The sequence below is a fragment of the Benincasa hispida genome, chromosome 11 (genome assembly GCF_009727055.1).
Source record: "Benincasa hispida cultivar B227 chromosome 11, ASM972705v1, whole genome shotgun sequence".
NCBI lineage: Eukaryota > Viridiplantae > Streptophyta > Magnoliopsida > Cucurbitales > Cucurbitaceae > Benincasa > Benincasa hispida.
Window position 1 is genome coordinate 57,319,537 of NC_052359.1, and position 14,747 is coordinate 57,334,283.

Sequence of the window (14,747 nt, forward strand, 5' to 3'; positions counted from 1 at the left end):
TGTTTCATGAATTGATTGTCTTGGAATTAATTTGACTCTAGTACAGCGGTAAGAAAAAAAGCATAAATTTCATCATTGAAGTCATAATGGGCAAGGGGCGAATGCGGCGACCAAATAAAATTATAAAAAATTCAGGATTGAGTCAAACGAAAGAGGATGCGATAGTAGAATTCAGCAATATTAAATTGAAATTCGAGAAATGCAAAAATTAAAATAAGATGAGCCAAGGAAGGATACAACCCCCAAACTTAATTTTTCCGCCTGCATTACTTTGATTGCATCCTTTCCTGTGGTGGGCTGATTCTCTGATTGTGATGGGCTGGTCGCACCGATCACGTGTTTTGAGGTTATCGCATTGCTCCATCGCAATCGTTTACTACGATCAGTGTGATAAATAAGAGGATAAAAAGTATGAAAGAAAGAGTTGACAATTATAAAGAGTAGTAACCATGCAAAAATCAAGATAGATTCATGACAGAAAAACAAAAAAAAGATACTAAAAAAGGATAAATTTCATCCCTGATGAATGTGTGTCGCTTATCAACGTAGGGACTAAATGTTTCTTCTTCATTCTGGCTTCCCTAAGTCCACAGAGGTTTATTCACGTTGGAAATCTCCTCCATGATACATCTTCACTCTTTATCCATTTACCTTAAATGCATTGGTCCCATCTTCGTTTGTTAATTCTACCGCTACATGTGGGAATATTTCTTTAATTATGAAAGGCCCGGACCAACGCGATTTCAATTTTCCTGGAAAGAGTCATAGCCTAGAATTGAACAGTAAGACCTTCTGACCTGCTTGGAGATTATTTTCACACAGATACTTGTCATGCCATCGCTTCGTGCGTTCTTTGTAAATTTTGGCATTTTCATACACCTGTAGTCTCCATTCGTCCAGTTCGAGTAACTGAAGTTTTTTCTCTTCCCCTGCAACCTTAAGATCAAAGTTAAGCTTTTTAACTGCCCACATTGCCTTATACTCTAGTTCCAGCAGCATATAACAAGCCTTTCCAAACACCAACGCATATGGTGACATGCCTATAGGTGTCTTATATGCAGTCTTATATGCCCACAAGGCATCATCAAGCTTCATGGCCCAGTCCTTCCTCGATGGATTCACCACCTTCTCTAAAATCGACTTGATTTCTCTGTTAGAAACCTCGACTTGTTCGTTTGTCTCGGGGTGATATGCGGTAGCGATCTTATGGTGGACATTGTATTTGATCAGCAGTTTGTTAATGATATGATTCACAAAGTGGGTCCCTTTGTCATTTATTATGGCACGTGGAGTGCCAAAACGAATGAAGATGTTTCTCTGTAAGAACTTGGAGACTGTTGCAGCATCGTTTGCAATGCATGAAACCGCTTCAATCCATTTGGAAACATAGTCGACGGCCAACAGAATATATTTATGACCATTTGACGATGGAAATGGTCCCATGAATTCTATACCCCAGACGTCGAATGGTTCCACTTCCAATATGATGTTCATTGGCATCACTTTTTTTTCCGAAATGTTTCTAGTGCGTTGGCACTTATCGCATTTCATAGAATATTCTCGTGCATCCTTAAACAGAGTTGGCCAGTAATACTCACTTTGCAAAACTTTTGCCACTATGCGCTATCCCACGAAATGCCCTCCATGGGGTGATTCATGACATTGAAAAAGTATGTGTTGAAAAATAGTCTCTGGAACACAGAGTCTCAATATCTGGTATGGTCCCCTTTTGTAAAGATCTGGCTTGTCCCAATAGTAGAATTTGCATTCATGAATGAGCTGCTTCTTTTGATGGGATGTGTAATTTTCCAGAAATTGTTTGCCGACTAAGAAGTTGACAATATCTGCATACCAAGGTAGTTCTTCAATTTTAAGCAACTGTTCGTCGGGGAACGATGCCTTCAGCTCGGACTGTATGCGTTCCACTACTGGTTTCTCTAACCTCGATAAATGGTCAGCGACCTGGTTCTCTATTCCCTTGCGGTCGATTATCTCCATATTAAATTCTTGGAGTAGGAGAACCCATCGGATTAGTCTTGGCTTTGCATATTTTTTGGTCATTAAATATCTTATTGTCGAGTGGTCGGTGTGGACTACAACTTTTGATCCTAACAAGTAAGGTCTGAATTTTTCAATCGCAAAGATTACCGCTAGAAGCTCTTTCTCGGTGGTGGTGTAGTTCGCCTGTGTGGAGTTCAATGTTCTGCTCGCATATGCGATGGGGTGCACATTGTCTTTACTTTTGTGCTAAGACTGCCCCCATCGCATATCCACTGGTATCGCACATCAGCTCGAATGGCTTTATCCAATCCGATGCGATCAGAATTGGCGCTGTAGTCAATGCATCCTTTAGTGCTTTGAATGTGGTGAGGTAGTGTGTATCAAAGTTAAAAGGTCTATCAGATTCCAACAACGCATTTAACGGTCGAGCTATTTTGGAGTAGTCTTTCACAAATCTCCTGTAGAACCCCGCGTGTCCTAAGAAACTCCTTAAAGCTTTCACATTTACTGGAGGTGGAAGTTTTTCTATGTCTTCAATTTTTGCTTTATCCACCTCTAGCCCATTCTTTGAAACCTTATGCCCAAGCACAAATCCTTCTTTAACCATGAAATGACACTTTTCCTAGTTCAGCACCAGATTAATCTCTTCACATCTTTTCAGTATTCTCTCCAAGATTTTTAGACAGATTTCATATGTTTGCCCATAGACTGAAAAATCGTCCATAAAGATTTCAACTGAGTCTTCAAGGTACTCGGAGAAGATTTCCATTATACACTTTTGAAACGTGCCGGGCGCATTGCATAGTCCAAAAGGCATGTGACGAAAGGTGAATGGATAGGTGAATGTGGTATTTTCTTGATCCTCTGGTGCGATCATAATCTGGTTATAGCCTGCATACCCATCAAGGAAACAGAAATAGTAATTCCCTGCTAGTCGGTCGAGCATTTGATCAATGAAAGGTAAGGGGAAATGGTCTTTCTTTATCGCCGTGTTGAGCTTCCTATAGTCCATTCAAATCTGCCAGCCAGTGACAGTCCTCATGGGGATCAACTCGTTGTTTGCGTTAGGGACTACTATCATCCCACCCTTGTAACCCACGTGCTATCGGCGATATGATATATAATGCAGGCATCTAACCATTTAATGATTTCTTTTTTGACAACCTCTTTCATCGCAGGTTTCAGTCTGCGTTGAGGTTCTATCGAGCCTTTCTGGTTTTCTTCAAGCCGAATTCTATGCATGCAGTACGTTGGGCTAATACCTCTGATGTCTGCGAGCGTCCATCCTATTGCTCTAATATATTTCTTCAGAATACTGAGCAGCGCAATTTCTTTTTATTTCGGTAACGCAGAGGATATGATTACTGGCAAGGTTTCATTCTGGCCAAGGAAAATGTACTTCAAGTGATTTGGTAGAGTTTTCAGCTCCCGTGTAAGTGGTTACTCTAAGGAGGGTTTCTGTGTTTTTCTTTCTTCATCCAAACTCAACTTTTCTTCATTGTTTGCTGTTTATATTATTGCATGGCAGGTTTCTAAGGATGCTGTCGCATTCTCTCTTCTTCATTTTCTTCCTCGGACTCCCAATCTTCAACGCAAGTGTGTTCATATTCGGAATCTGATAAGCCTTCCTCTTCTGGGAACTTCATTGCCTTGATAATATTAAACCTGAGCTTCTTTCCATTGATGCTCATTGTGATTTCTCCCTTGTGCACATCTATTTAAGCACGACTAGTGGACAAAAAGGGTTGTCCTTATATGATTGGCACGTCTTTATCCGCTTCATAATCTAGAATGATGAAGTTTTCAGGTAGAACGAATTTGTCTATTGTGACCAAGACATCCTTCAATTTTCCTTCAAGGTGTACCAGGGACCTATCTGCAAGTTGGAGAGTCACCGTTGTGGGTGTCAGCTGACCTACATTCAATTGTTTGAAGATTGAAACATGCATTAATTTTATGCTCGCCCCAAGATCACACAATGCTTGACCAGTGTAGATCCCTCCTATTGAGCAGGGTATTGTAAAGCTGCCTGGATCGCGCATCTTTGGTGGGATTATAGTATTTAATTCTTGTATTAATGCCACCGTGGCGAATTTTCCTGTGCTTCTTTTCTTCGAAACAATATCCTTAAAAAACTTGGCATACACCGACATCTACTTTATCGCTTCTATAAATGGAATATTGATGTGTAGTTGTTTCAATATTTCTAGGAAGCGATGATACTGATATTCATCGTTTTGCTTCTTTTTCAGTCTTTGAGGGAATGGAGGTAGTTGTACTTTCACTGTTCCATGGTCTGGAGGCTTAGAGGTGATCGCATCTTTAGGTTCCATAGTCTCAGACTCCTTTGACTCAGTTTGTGACAACGGTTTCTTTGATTGAATCGCATGTTGCTCCATTGAATCGGTCTTGCTAGGCTCTTTCCTGACTTCTACCATCGTCTTTCCACTTCTCAGGGTGATTGCTTGGCAGTGTTCTTTCCCTGTATTCCCTGGATTCCGTGGATGCTTAGTCGAGCTAGGCAATGTCCGTTGAGGTCTATTCTTCACCTCTCCCGTGATTTGTCCTATTTGAATTTCTAAATTGCGGATGGATGTAGCTTGGTTTTGAAGGACTGTTTCATTCTTTTCGATGTATTGTTTTAACAAGTTCTCCAGGGATGATGATGGTGGTGTTTGAGAGCTACTAGCTTGTTGTTGTTGTTGTCCGTTAGTTCTTTGGAAAAATCCTGGTCTCTGCGCCATAGGTTGACTTCTTTGTTGTTAGTTGTTCTTCCAAGTGAAATTAGGGTGGTTTTACCACCCCGAGTTGTAGGTGTTTGAAAAAGGATTACTTTTGACAAAGTAGATTGATTGGGGATTTCGTGGACACTTTTCAACAAAATGCGGTTCTTCACATGCATCGCAGCTGGTGTTTATTTGTTCTATTGCATTGACTTGCCCATTTCGAGTTCCGAAATTGTTAATTGCGATGCCTTGCAACAAATTTATCATCACATTCATCTGATTTTGCAATGATGCGATGGCACCATTACTTGTATTACATTCTTTGGGTTTTTCTCTTTGATCGCTTCCTTGCCAATCTTTGTGGTTTTTTGAGATGCGATAAAAAATGTTCTTTGCCTCATCATATGTCTTGTCCAGCAGACCTCCTGTTGCTGCCCCATTGGCAGTTATCTACAATGCAAAATTGAGTCCATGATAGAAAATCTCCATTTGGAGACAATCCTACAATCCATTGTGTGGGCAGTCGTGTACGAGTCTCTTGAATCTCGCTCATGCGTCACTGAGCAATTCATCTTCTTCTTGTTCAAAATTGGTGATCAATATCCTTCTTCTGGCATTCTCTGTAGGAGGGAAATATTTCTTCATAAACTTTTCTACAACTTGTTCCCATGAAGTTATCTCTCCTGGTTCGAGGGAGTATGCCCATTTTCTTGCTTTATCGCATAGTGAAAATGGAAATAACGTGAGTCGAACCTCTTCTTTGGAAATATTAGGAAACACAAAAGTGTTACAAATTTTGATGAAACTTCGTAGATGGGCTTGCGGATCTTCACCACGCCGTCCTCCAAACTGTCCTACTGTTTGTATCATTTGTAACATTACTGGCTTCATCTTGAACCTTGATCCATCTAATGCTAGTCTCATGATTCCTGGAGAGAGAAATCATATAGATTTTGTGACGCATAGTCCCGTTGCGATTATTTGGCAGTAGGATAGAATTTGCCATTATGTTGTTTTTATTTATTGCTCATTTCTTAGGTTGTTCATCCATTCTGTGAACTCTTCCTTGTCGTCTACGTCTATTTTTCTATCTTCTACGAAATATTCTTTCGATCTCTGGGTCGTAGTTGGGCTCAGGAGCGTGTCCTTCGCTCATGCGACACTTGCTTCTTCCTTTACCAAAGGAATGGTAATGCAAAAAGGTTGAAAGCTACAAAGTTCAAAGAGGTTTGATGTTAGTGCAATCTATACCATAGTCCTCAGCAACAACGCCAAAATCTTGATGCGTTGATTTATCATGCAATGATGTGTGGATGTGATAATGTGCAGACGCGACGATCATACAAGTTTTCCTAACAAAGCCCAAGTATAAGCCTTTTTAGGTTCCTGGTAAGTCCAAGGTCGAACACAGGGACTACTAAATAGATATGCGACAGACTCTATGATTCTTTTGCGGTGGTGAAAAAGAAATAGATGGTGTTTGATTTAGATTTTCCTATGCGATGGAGTGGAACGTGGAATGATGCAAGCGTAGAGTTATAATAAGTATACGATGAAGGGGCTGAGAAGAGATTTAGCTAACATTTCTCAAGCTTGTTGATGCGTTATTTTATGAGGTGAAATTATGAAATGAATTATGGTGATGGAAATGCGTTGAGCAACAAGTTTTCTTAGCAGAATCCAAGTGTAAACCCTACTGAGTTTCCTGGCAAGTCCAAGGTCGAACTCAGGGACTAAGGAAAATGGTATGCGGTGATAATTTTCAAGAAGACTTTACGGTAACCAATAAATCAAAAAGTTGTTTTGCGTTGTTATTTATAGTATAAAATAAATGTATGTGGCGGAGTTACAAAAAGAGTTGGGAATATGGAAGAAGCGATGAATATGCAGGGGAACGGGTTGAGAAGAGGTTCAGCTAACACTTCATAGGATGTGTTCATGTTATACGATCATGTAACACATATACAATAGCAAATCATCTCTCAACACAAATGTTACAGCTTCTAGTATTAGAACGCATGTGATATATGCGATGAGTCTATAGGACTTATACATAAGCCTCTATTCTTATTTATGCGATGACAAATGACACACACACAAATTAAGGTAACCACATAATATCATAACTTATCTCTAGGATGCATGCGATGCATGTTAGCAAACAGAGCTTATCTCTATGTCCTTATCTCTCACTTATGCAGATCTAATCTCGCTCTCTCGAGTCTAGATTCTAACCCAACTCTCTTAGGTCTTAGGTTCTTTCTTTAGACTCTCTCTCTCGAGTAGCTTTAAAGGGGTGTTGGGCGCAACATAAGACAAGATAATTGCATTCGATGAAGATCCTAGGTCATGTTAGCTTAGTTCTTCTCAACCCATTCGATAAAGTTAGCTACTCATGCGTGCTTTTAAAAGAGTGAACAGATGTAGAATAGCAAGTTCCATTTTATAGATATAGAATTGAAATACAAAATAACAATGCAAGATGAGAATAAGGAGCCTGGTAGCAATCTCTTGCTTCCCAAGGATTTTACACTGTCTTTTCTACTCTGTTCAAAAGATAGTCTCGCTCTCGCGAGAGTCAACCCTCTCTCTGCTTTCCACGCCTCTGGGTTCTCTTTCGAGCTAACCAGAGCGATCTTCCGGCATCTCTTCCCTTCTCTCGCTCCGCCTTCCAAATAAAAAGAAAAACTATAAACAAGGCTGTTTTTTTCTAAGGAAAAATTCTCTAATTGTTCGAACTTCTTCACTGAAGGTTGCCTTTGGTATTTATAGAGCTTCGAGGTGAAAAGCTGCTTCTCTCTTATGATTGCACTGATGGGATGGCATTAATTCTTTTTCTGATGTGCCAAATATTTGTCACCGAAAAGTTGAGTGTACTTGCTACAGTAGTTCGTTAACGGCTTGTCAACTTAATTCGGAATCGACTGTCATCAGCGTTCTGCCCCATCGTGATTTATTATGATTTTCACCTAGATGCGCCCACCAAGTTGTGGCGGGTCTATGCGGCAATCCTTCTTGAGCAGATATTTGTGAGCAAAAATCACCGCAAAGCCTTGCAGTAACGTTGTGTTCGACCGTTGCTTTCTTGTGATCGCATTTTACGCTTTGCGACAACGCATATTCTGCACAAAAATACAAAAGTTATCTATTTCTATGCGATGAACGCATGCGACCATATTGTTATAAACTTAATGCTTTTTTGACGCAATCTTATATATTTTATCAACATAAACCTGCATTGTTTAATAACATAGCACTTTAATAATGTGCGTGCATTTCTGCCTGACATATATCTTGCAGTTGGAATCGTCAGTAGGTTCCAATCTAATCCTGGATACAGTCATTAAACCGCTGTAAAACATATCCTCAAGTATCTTAGGAGAACGAGAGACTATATGCTTGTGTATGGACCTAAGAATTTGATCCTTACGGGATACACTGATTTTGATTTTCAGACTGACGTAGATTCTAGGAAATCTACTTCAGGATCAGTTTTACTCTTAACGCAGGAGCTATAGTTTGGAGAAGTATCAAACAAAGTTGTATCGTTGACTCCACCATGGAAGCGGAATACGTGGCTGCATGCGAAGCTATTAAGGAAGCAGTATAGCTACGCAAATTCTTAGCTGATTTGGAAGTCATTCCAAATATGCACCTGCCTATCACACTGTATTGTGATAATAGTGGTGCTGTTGCTAACTCAAAGGAACCCAGGAGTCACAAGCGTGGAAAAAATATTGAACGAAAGTACCATCTCATCCGGGAGATTGTATAGAGGAGATGTGCTCGTCACAAAGATAGCCTTTAAAGACAACCTTGCTGATCCATTCACCAAAGCCCTCTCGGCTAAAGTTTTCGAGGGCCACCTAGTGGGACAAGGACTCAAAATAGTGTAATCAAGGGCAAGTGGGAGAGTGTCTATGGTATTATAGATGCCCTAGTTTATTGTATTTTTCCAACTATGTATCTCAACATTATATTGTATATATTTGTTCTCACTGGAGTTTTAGTTCAAGTGGGAGATTGTTGGGAATGTCTTAGAACTCGCGGTTCATATTAAACATTTCTATTTAATCAATAACAATGACTTGTTAATTTTGCATCTTATTATGAAAATCCAATAAACGCATCCTTGGCTATAGTATGAATGCTGTAACTTTATGTAGTGACATAAATAGGATCAAGTTGACAGTATATAGCCTAAATAGTCTAATAAGTATATGAATGAAATTGGGTATCTCATCCTGGTAATACTATTGGATGCAGCCCACTCTGTAGTTGTTACAAGAAGTTGTAAGGTACTACAAACGATGTGATTCACAAATTGTTCATGTTGAGGCATGAGAGTAGGGGCATCCTATGCAATGAGTTTGCATATAGATTGGACCACGAAAATAGTCACTTTTCTTTATAACGACCGTTTACCGTTAAAACTGACTATTTCATTTATTATATAACCTAGTGTAACACTAAAGAATGAATCATACAAGCTCATGTCCCCGGCAACGGCACCATAAACTTGTAAGCGCATAATGTATAATGATGTGTAATGCGATGATATGCGATACTACTTCTAGATGTATGCGTTATTAATGAAATGCTTGTAGTATGCCATGCGTTATCAAAAGTTTCCTTACATTGAAACCAAGTATAATTCCACCGTAAGTTTCTCGGAGTGAACCGAGGTCGAACACAGGGATTGTGTAGTTAATGCGTTACGTTCGTGATATATACGACCGTGGATTTTTCAATTAATAAAAAGTTGTGTTTATACAAGTATTTAAATTGTGATAAAGTAAAATTATGCGGTAAAGTAAAGTTGCGATAATAAAATAAAATGCGATAAAAGTAAACCTAAGCTATTATGATACAAGATACTGATACATGATACTGAGACTGAGACTGATTGTGAAGATTATACAAAGGGTCGTGTTATGCGGTGGCAAGTTTTTATGTATGAAACATAGATAGAAAGGGTAATTAATATAAAAATCGCAAGTTTATTAATTGCATTAAAGATTTAACTACGGTTCCGCTTTCCCTTGAAGTACACCTCTCGGTGATCGACCGCGTTCCCACATCTCTGTGGTGAAACAAGGATGAACGTAATGAGCGCAAGGTTGCTTCCATCTCTGGAAGTACTACTTGCTTTAGTTAACACATTCTTCTAACCTTCTCTCGACAGGCAGAATGGCATCTTCACTTCTGCTCTCACAGGTGAAGATGTCGTCTAGCATGCTTTAGCTAAACATATTTATTTCTTTAGCACAGATTTATTTACTTTTTTAATTCATTCTAATTACCAAGGGATTAAGAAAACGTCATGGAAAAAGCAGTTAATGGAGGAATGGAAATAGACAGAAAGATGGAGATGAAAATGATCATGACATATACTAATATTTAGCGTCTGATACATGGTGCGAATGATAGAGATTAAGAAGATGAATACAATTGATGATAAGAGATAGAAACAAATACAGAAGAGTGCCAACATCTTAACACAGATCTAGACGGTGGATTTGCTTGCCGGCGAATGGAGTGAATGGAAGGAAGAGCTTCCCTCTTAGGCTTGCTCGTCCGGTAGGAGTGACCTTGGTACAGAGCTTCATGGTGGGGATTGAAAGGATTTGTCCTGAGACTCACCTCTCGGCCTTGTCTCTTAAATCTTCCCAGATCTTCTCCGATCAGCACTCAGACCAGTCTTTCTCTCAATATACAAATATCAAAATATGCCTGTATCAAGTATATTTTTTCAATGGAACTTCAAAGGCTATTTATAGGCTCAACTTTGACTTTCTAATTTGTGGACCCCACTTTATTGTTATGGCAATTCCGAAAATGGTGGAGTGAATATTCCTTCTGTTACGCGATCAATTCCGTCAGAAATGCACAACGGTCAGCTGCACACGTGTCAGGATCCTCCGCAATTGCGCTGCTCTTTTGCATCTTCGATTGTTTGCCCGCATGCGGTTTTGTTTTCTATTACTGCATGTGATTGACGTTACGTTGATCGCAAAGCTCTTGATCGATTGTCGCATGCGCCGTCATTGCGTTGATCGTCTATTCATTCCTGAATGATGGGTGCAATATGACGTAGATGCGTTGATCTTTTCTCTTGAGCCCATGAACGCATACGGTGACTTGATTTCCTACAAAACATATTTCAAATATTCTTTTCTACCATCACAATGGTGTCAATGGGTGTATTGACGAAAATTTATAATTCTTGCATTTCTTATCTAATTTTTCTACAATTGACACAACTTTCCTTTTCTTTTGGCGACAATATCTAAATAAAGCAGTATAAATAACTTGTATTTCTACAAGTTATTACCTAGGTTAACTCGATCTTAATCCTGGGCTAGCTTAAACTCCTGTTTGTTCGGGATTATCCTTTGATATGAAAATGATGAGAGTAGTCCAACAGCACTGCTCGATAAGCTTACCATTTTGGGGATAAGACCGGATGAATAGCTGAGGACATATCTTGCAAGATGGAATTCGCTCCTACCTATTTAGGGTTAGCAGATAGGTAGTTCTCTTAAGTACTGACTCAGGTCTTGAACAATCAGGGCCTCACCTTCTCATGATAGAGAAGGATTTGATTCATAGAGATTATGAATCATAATTGTTCATTAGAGGATCAGTAAGAATTAAGGAACAAGATGTAGTCATAGGGTAAAACGGTATTTTTGACCTAGCTGTGATTACGAACAACCTGTGAAGGATCGACTTACTAATTATGGTTATTAAGTGGACATAATATATCTACAGTGAGGGGAGTTCAACTATAAGGCTAATGTGGAGTGTACCCATTAGTTAACAAATGGGGGTTAGATCGGACTAATGAGTTTAACCGATTAATCTCGAATCGTTGGAGCCCATGATCTGTAGGTTCGCGAGGTCCCCCTATTAGCTCATAAATGGATAAGCTTTAGGATAGTTTGAGAGATTAATTTGAAATGTTCAAATTAAACGGAACAAGAGAATAAATATATAAATATGATTTAAATATATAAAGATGATTGTTGTGCAAAAAATTAATTTAATATTTGATATTAAATTAATTAATTTTTTAAGTTAATTTATGAAAATCAAATTTTGAATTAAAATGATTTAATATCATTTTTGGTTTTAAAAAGAAAATGAAAATCGTTTGCATGATAGCACAAAAATGGAAAATGGGTATTTTCCATTACCATCATCTTTATGCTCACACAAAATGCATTATCTTCTTGACCTTGATTCTCCAAGCATGAGCTGCATTCTATCACTTTGCATGTTCATCTATTATATAAAGTAGAATAGAGTTATTGGAGAAGAGGATAATGAACAGAATTTCGAGAGAAATTTTTTAGAAGAAGAAACTATCTTTTTCGGCTGTGCTGTTGTGAGTTTCTATGATTTCTTCACTTCTTCAAGCTGTTCTTGAGTCCCACAACTCTACCTAAAGCTCCAAGAGCATAGTAGGGAAGGCTTTTAGGTGGTTCACGTTGATAACAAAGGCAGACAATAGCTGAACAGGCGTTATCTTGAAGAGTTCATCAAAGGTATGTTCATAAAACCCACTTTTTGAGAAGAGCGGGCTTTAGTTTTTGCTAAAATTAGTGAATTAGAAAGCTTATGGATCCTTGATAGTTCCACTGCATATTTTTTTACTCTTTCAATTGGTATCAGAGCATCTTTTAAGCTTTCAATTCGGTCTAATTTTGGCAAGGTGGGTGATTTTCCATGAGATATATGAAACTGATGCACTGCTATGATTTTCTCTGTTTTGGCATTTTAATTCTCTTTAATTTCTCAATTAAATTTGTTATTGGCTCTTGTTTGATGAGCATTTATGTGTTAGCAAGAGTCTGTAATTTATTTGGAGTCATTAGAGTTGAAATTAAGATATAATTGAAGAAACAAGCAAAGGAGGTCAAGTTGCTATTCGAGTTTTTTCAGCTTCTACTTAAATATGTTGTTGAGGTCCAGTTGCTAAACGATCATTTAGCTCAGACGTTGCATGATGAGAAGAAAAGCTAGACGATCATTTAGTAATATGTGTTGGTCGTTGTGATGTTGAACGCTAAACGATCATGTACCTGCGGGAGCTAAGCGATGCGTTCATTTGCTATACGATAGTATTACGCGATCATTTAGTTTTTGTTGTGGGAACTAGACAATTCGTTGATTTTGCTAAACGATGGTGCTATACGATCGTTCAGCAATGATGCACGCTAAACGATACGATGAAATGCTACACGATAGCATTGAGCGTTCGTTTGGTCGCGGAGCTAAGCGATCGTGTAGATAAATGCTATACGACGCGATGATGTTCTATACGATGGAGCTATGCGATCATTAAGCTGCGGGCAAATACTAAATGACGACTTGAATGCGCTGGGCGATGGTGTTATGCAATCGTTTAGTACTATGCGATGGAGCTAAGCGATTGCACTGCGATGGAACTAAATGATCGTCTAGTCCTATGCGATAGAGTTAAACGATCGTTCAAGTTTTAGGAAACACTATGTGATCGTGTAGTTCCTCACAACTCCAGGTGATGACACTAGACAATTACATCCAGATGTTACACGACCAGCCTTAGCAGCATATTGAGGTTGGACCGAGAGAAACCGATTCGATCGGTTTATTCAAGGTTCAATCTGGTTCAGCCTCAAATGGTTGTGGTTGGTTTGATTCAGGCTTTGTTGGTCTAGTTTAGACACGTCCAGCCTGGTTCAAGTTGTTTTGGGTTCAGTTTGGAACGGTTCGAGTGGTTCAAAGATGATTTTGAAGTTGTTAGTAATAGTTAGCTGTCTGTTTGCTTGTTTATGCCAAAACGAAAACCATAACAGTTAGTATTTAATTGTTTATGCATGAGATGTATGTGATAATTAAATAAATTCATGTATGTACAGTATGCCATGTAGATTTAAAACCCCACCATAGGAAGCATGTTACATGCATTGACAGTACGTTATAATTGTTATAATATATAGTATACATGTTAGGGTTATGTTTAATATAATAATTATATTAGATACCTTTGTTGAATGTTGTGGATGTTTAAGCATGTCTAAATTTTGTAAGTTGTTATAAAATTGGTTAGACATTTAAAATCCATAACAAAGAACAGCTGCATGCTCACTTAGATTGACAACTAATTTTAATCGTTAAAATAGATTGTTGCCTTATAAAATACGGTTACAAACTCATATCGGCTCATAAATCTGTCTAAGGTTGGGGGTACTTAAGTTGACGGTTTACGGAACACCTCCTACCTGGGGATTATGACCGAACAATTGAGAGTTGTTAACTAATTTTATGAGCTTGCATGAGTGATATGAGGTAATAACATGGTTTATCACCTAGACACTGTAGGTTAAATCCAATTATAAAAGTTATATTTGGATAAACCACTTAGACTTAGGTTGTATGAAATTAGTCGTCATGCCTAAGTAAATTAACCAAACATTTAGAATACTTCAGTGGGAGATTAACAATATATTTGATATATAGTTATTAGCTCTCACATCCTCAAGAGTTCACACCGTGAGATCCATGCTCAGTTTCTTTTCAATTTTACCTTGACTGCTCCATACGGAAAATGTTTGCATGGGTCAATAACAAGGTGAATGAGGGAAGTGGTTCATAGTAAGTGGGTGAAAGAAATGTGTCAACATTATCCTACGGTCTCCTCCATTAGTTTGAACTGTGAGATTCCTATGTTGCGCCTTCTGTTGTTTTTATGTGGCACTAGCTATTCGTTAACCGCAACGATCCCTACGGAGGATTGTAACATAGGAATCGAAACAACTTAAGCTTCAGTAAAATGAATAGGGTCTTATAGTTCCGTCTTGGATATTGTCTTCTCTCTCGAAGGCATATTCATATTGTCCTATAAGATCTGAAAATGGCGGGTCACACTTTCAAGAATTACTAAGTATTAGTAAAGATCTTGACCGAAAACGATAACCAAAAGAACATTGGGATATGAGTTATTTTAGATAATAGTATTTGGTCAAGAACTGT

General features: G+C 38.5%; 1 protein-coding gene and 1 non-coding gene across 2 annotated transcripts; one reads left to right on the forward strand and one right to left on the reverse strand.

Moving 5' to 3' along the window:
- Nucleotides 1-3,752: 3,752 nt before the first annotated feature.
- LOC120090778 lies at nucleotides 3,753-4,154 on the reverse strand. Its single transcript, XM_039048486.1, has one exon. The coding sequence runs from the start codon at nucleotides 4,152-4,154 to the stop codon at nucleotides 3,753-3,755; it is 402 nt and encodes a 133-aa protein (XP_038904414.1).
- A 1,078-nt stretch (nucleotides 4,155-5,232) lies between these two features.
- LOC120092319 lies at nucleotides 5,233-5,339 on the forward strand. Its single transcript, XR_005486025.1, has one exon. It is a non-coding gene; the product is annotated as a small nucleolar RNA R71 (small nucleolar RNA).
- Nucleotides 5,340-14,747: the final 9,408 nt, after the last annotated feature.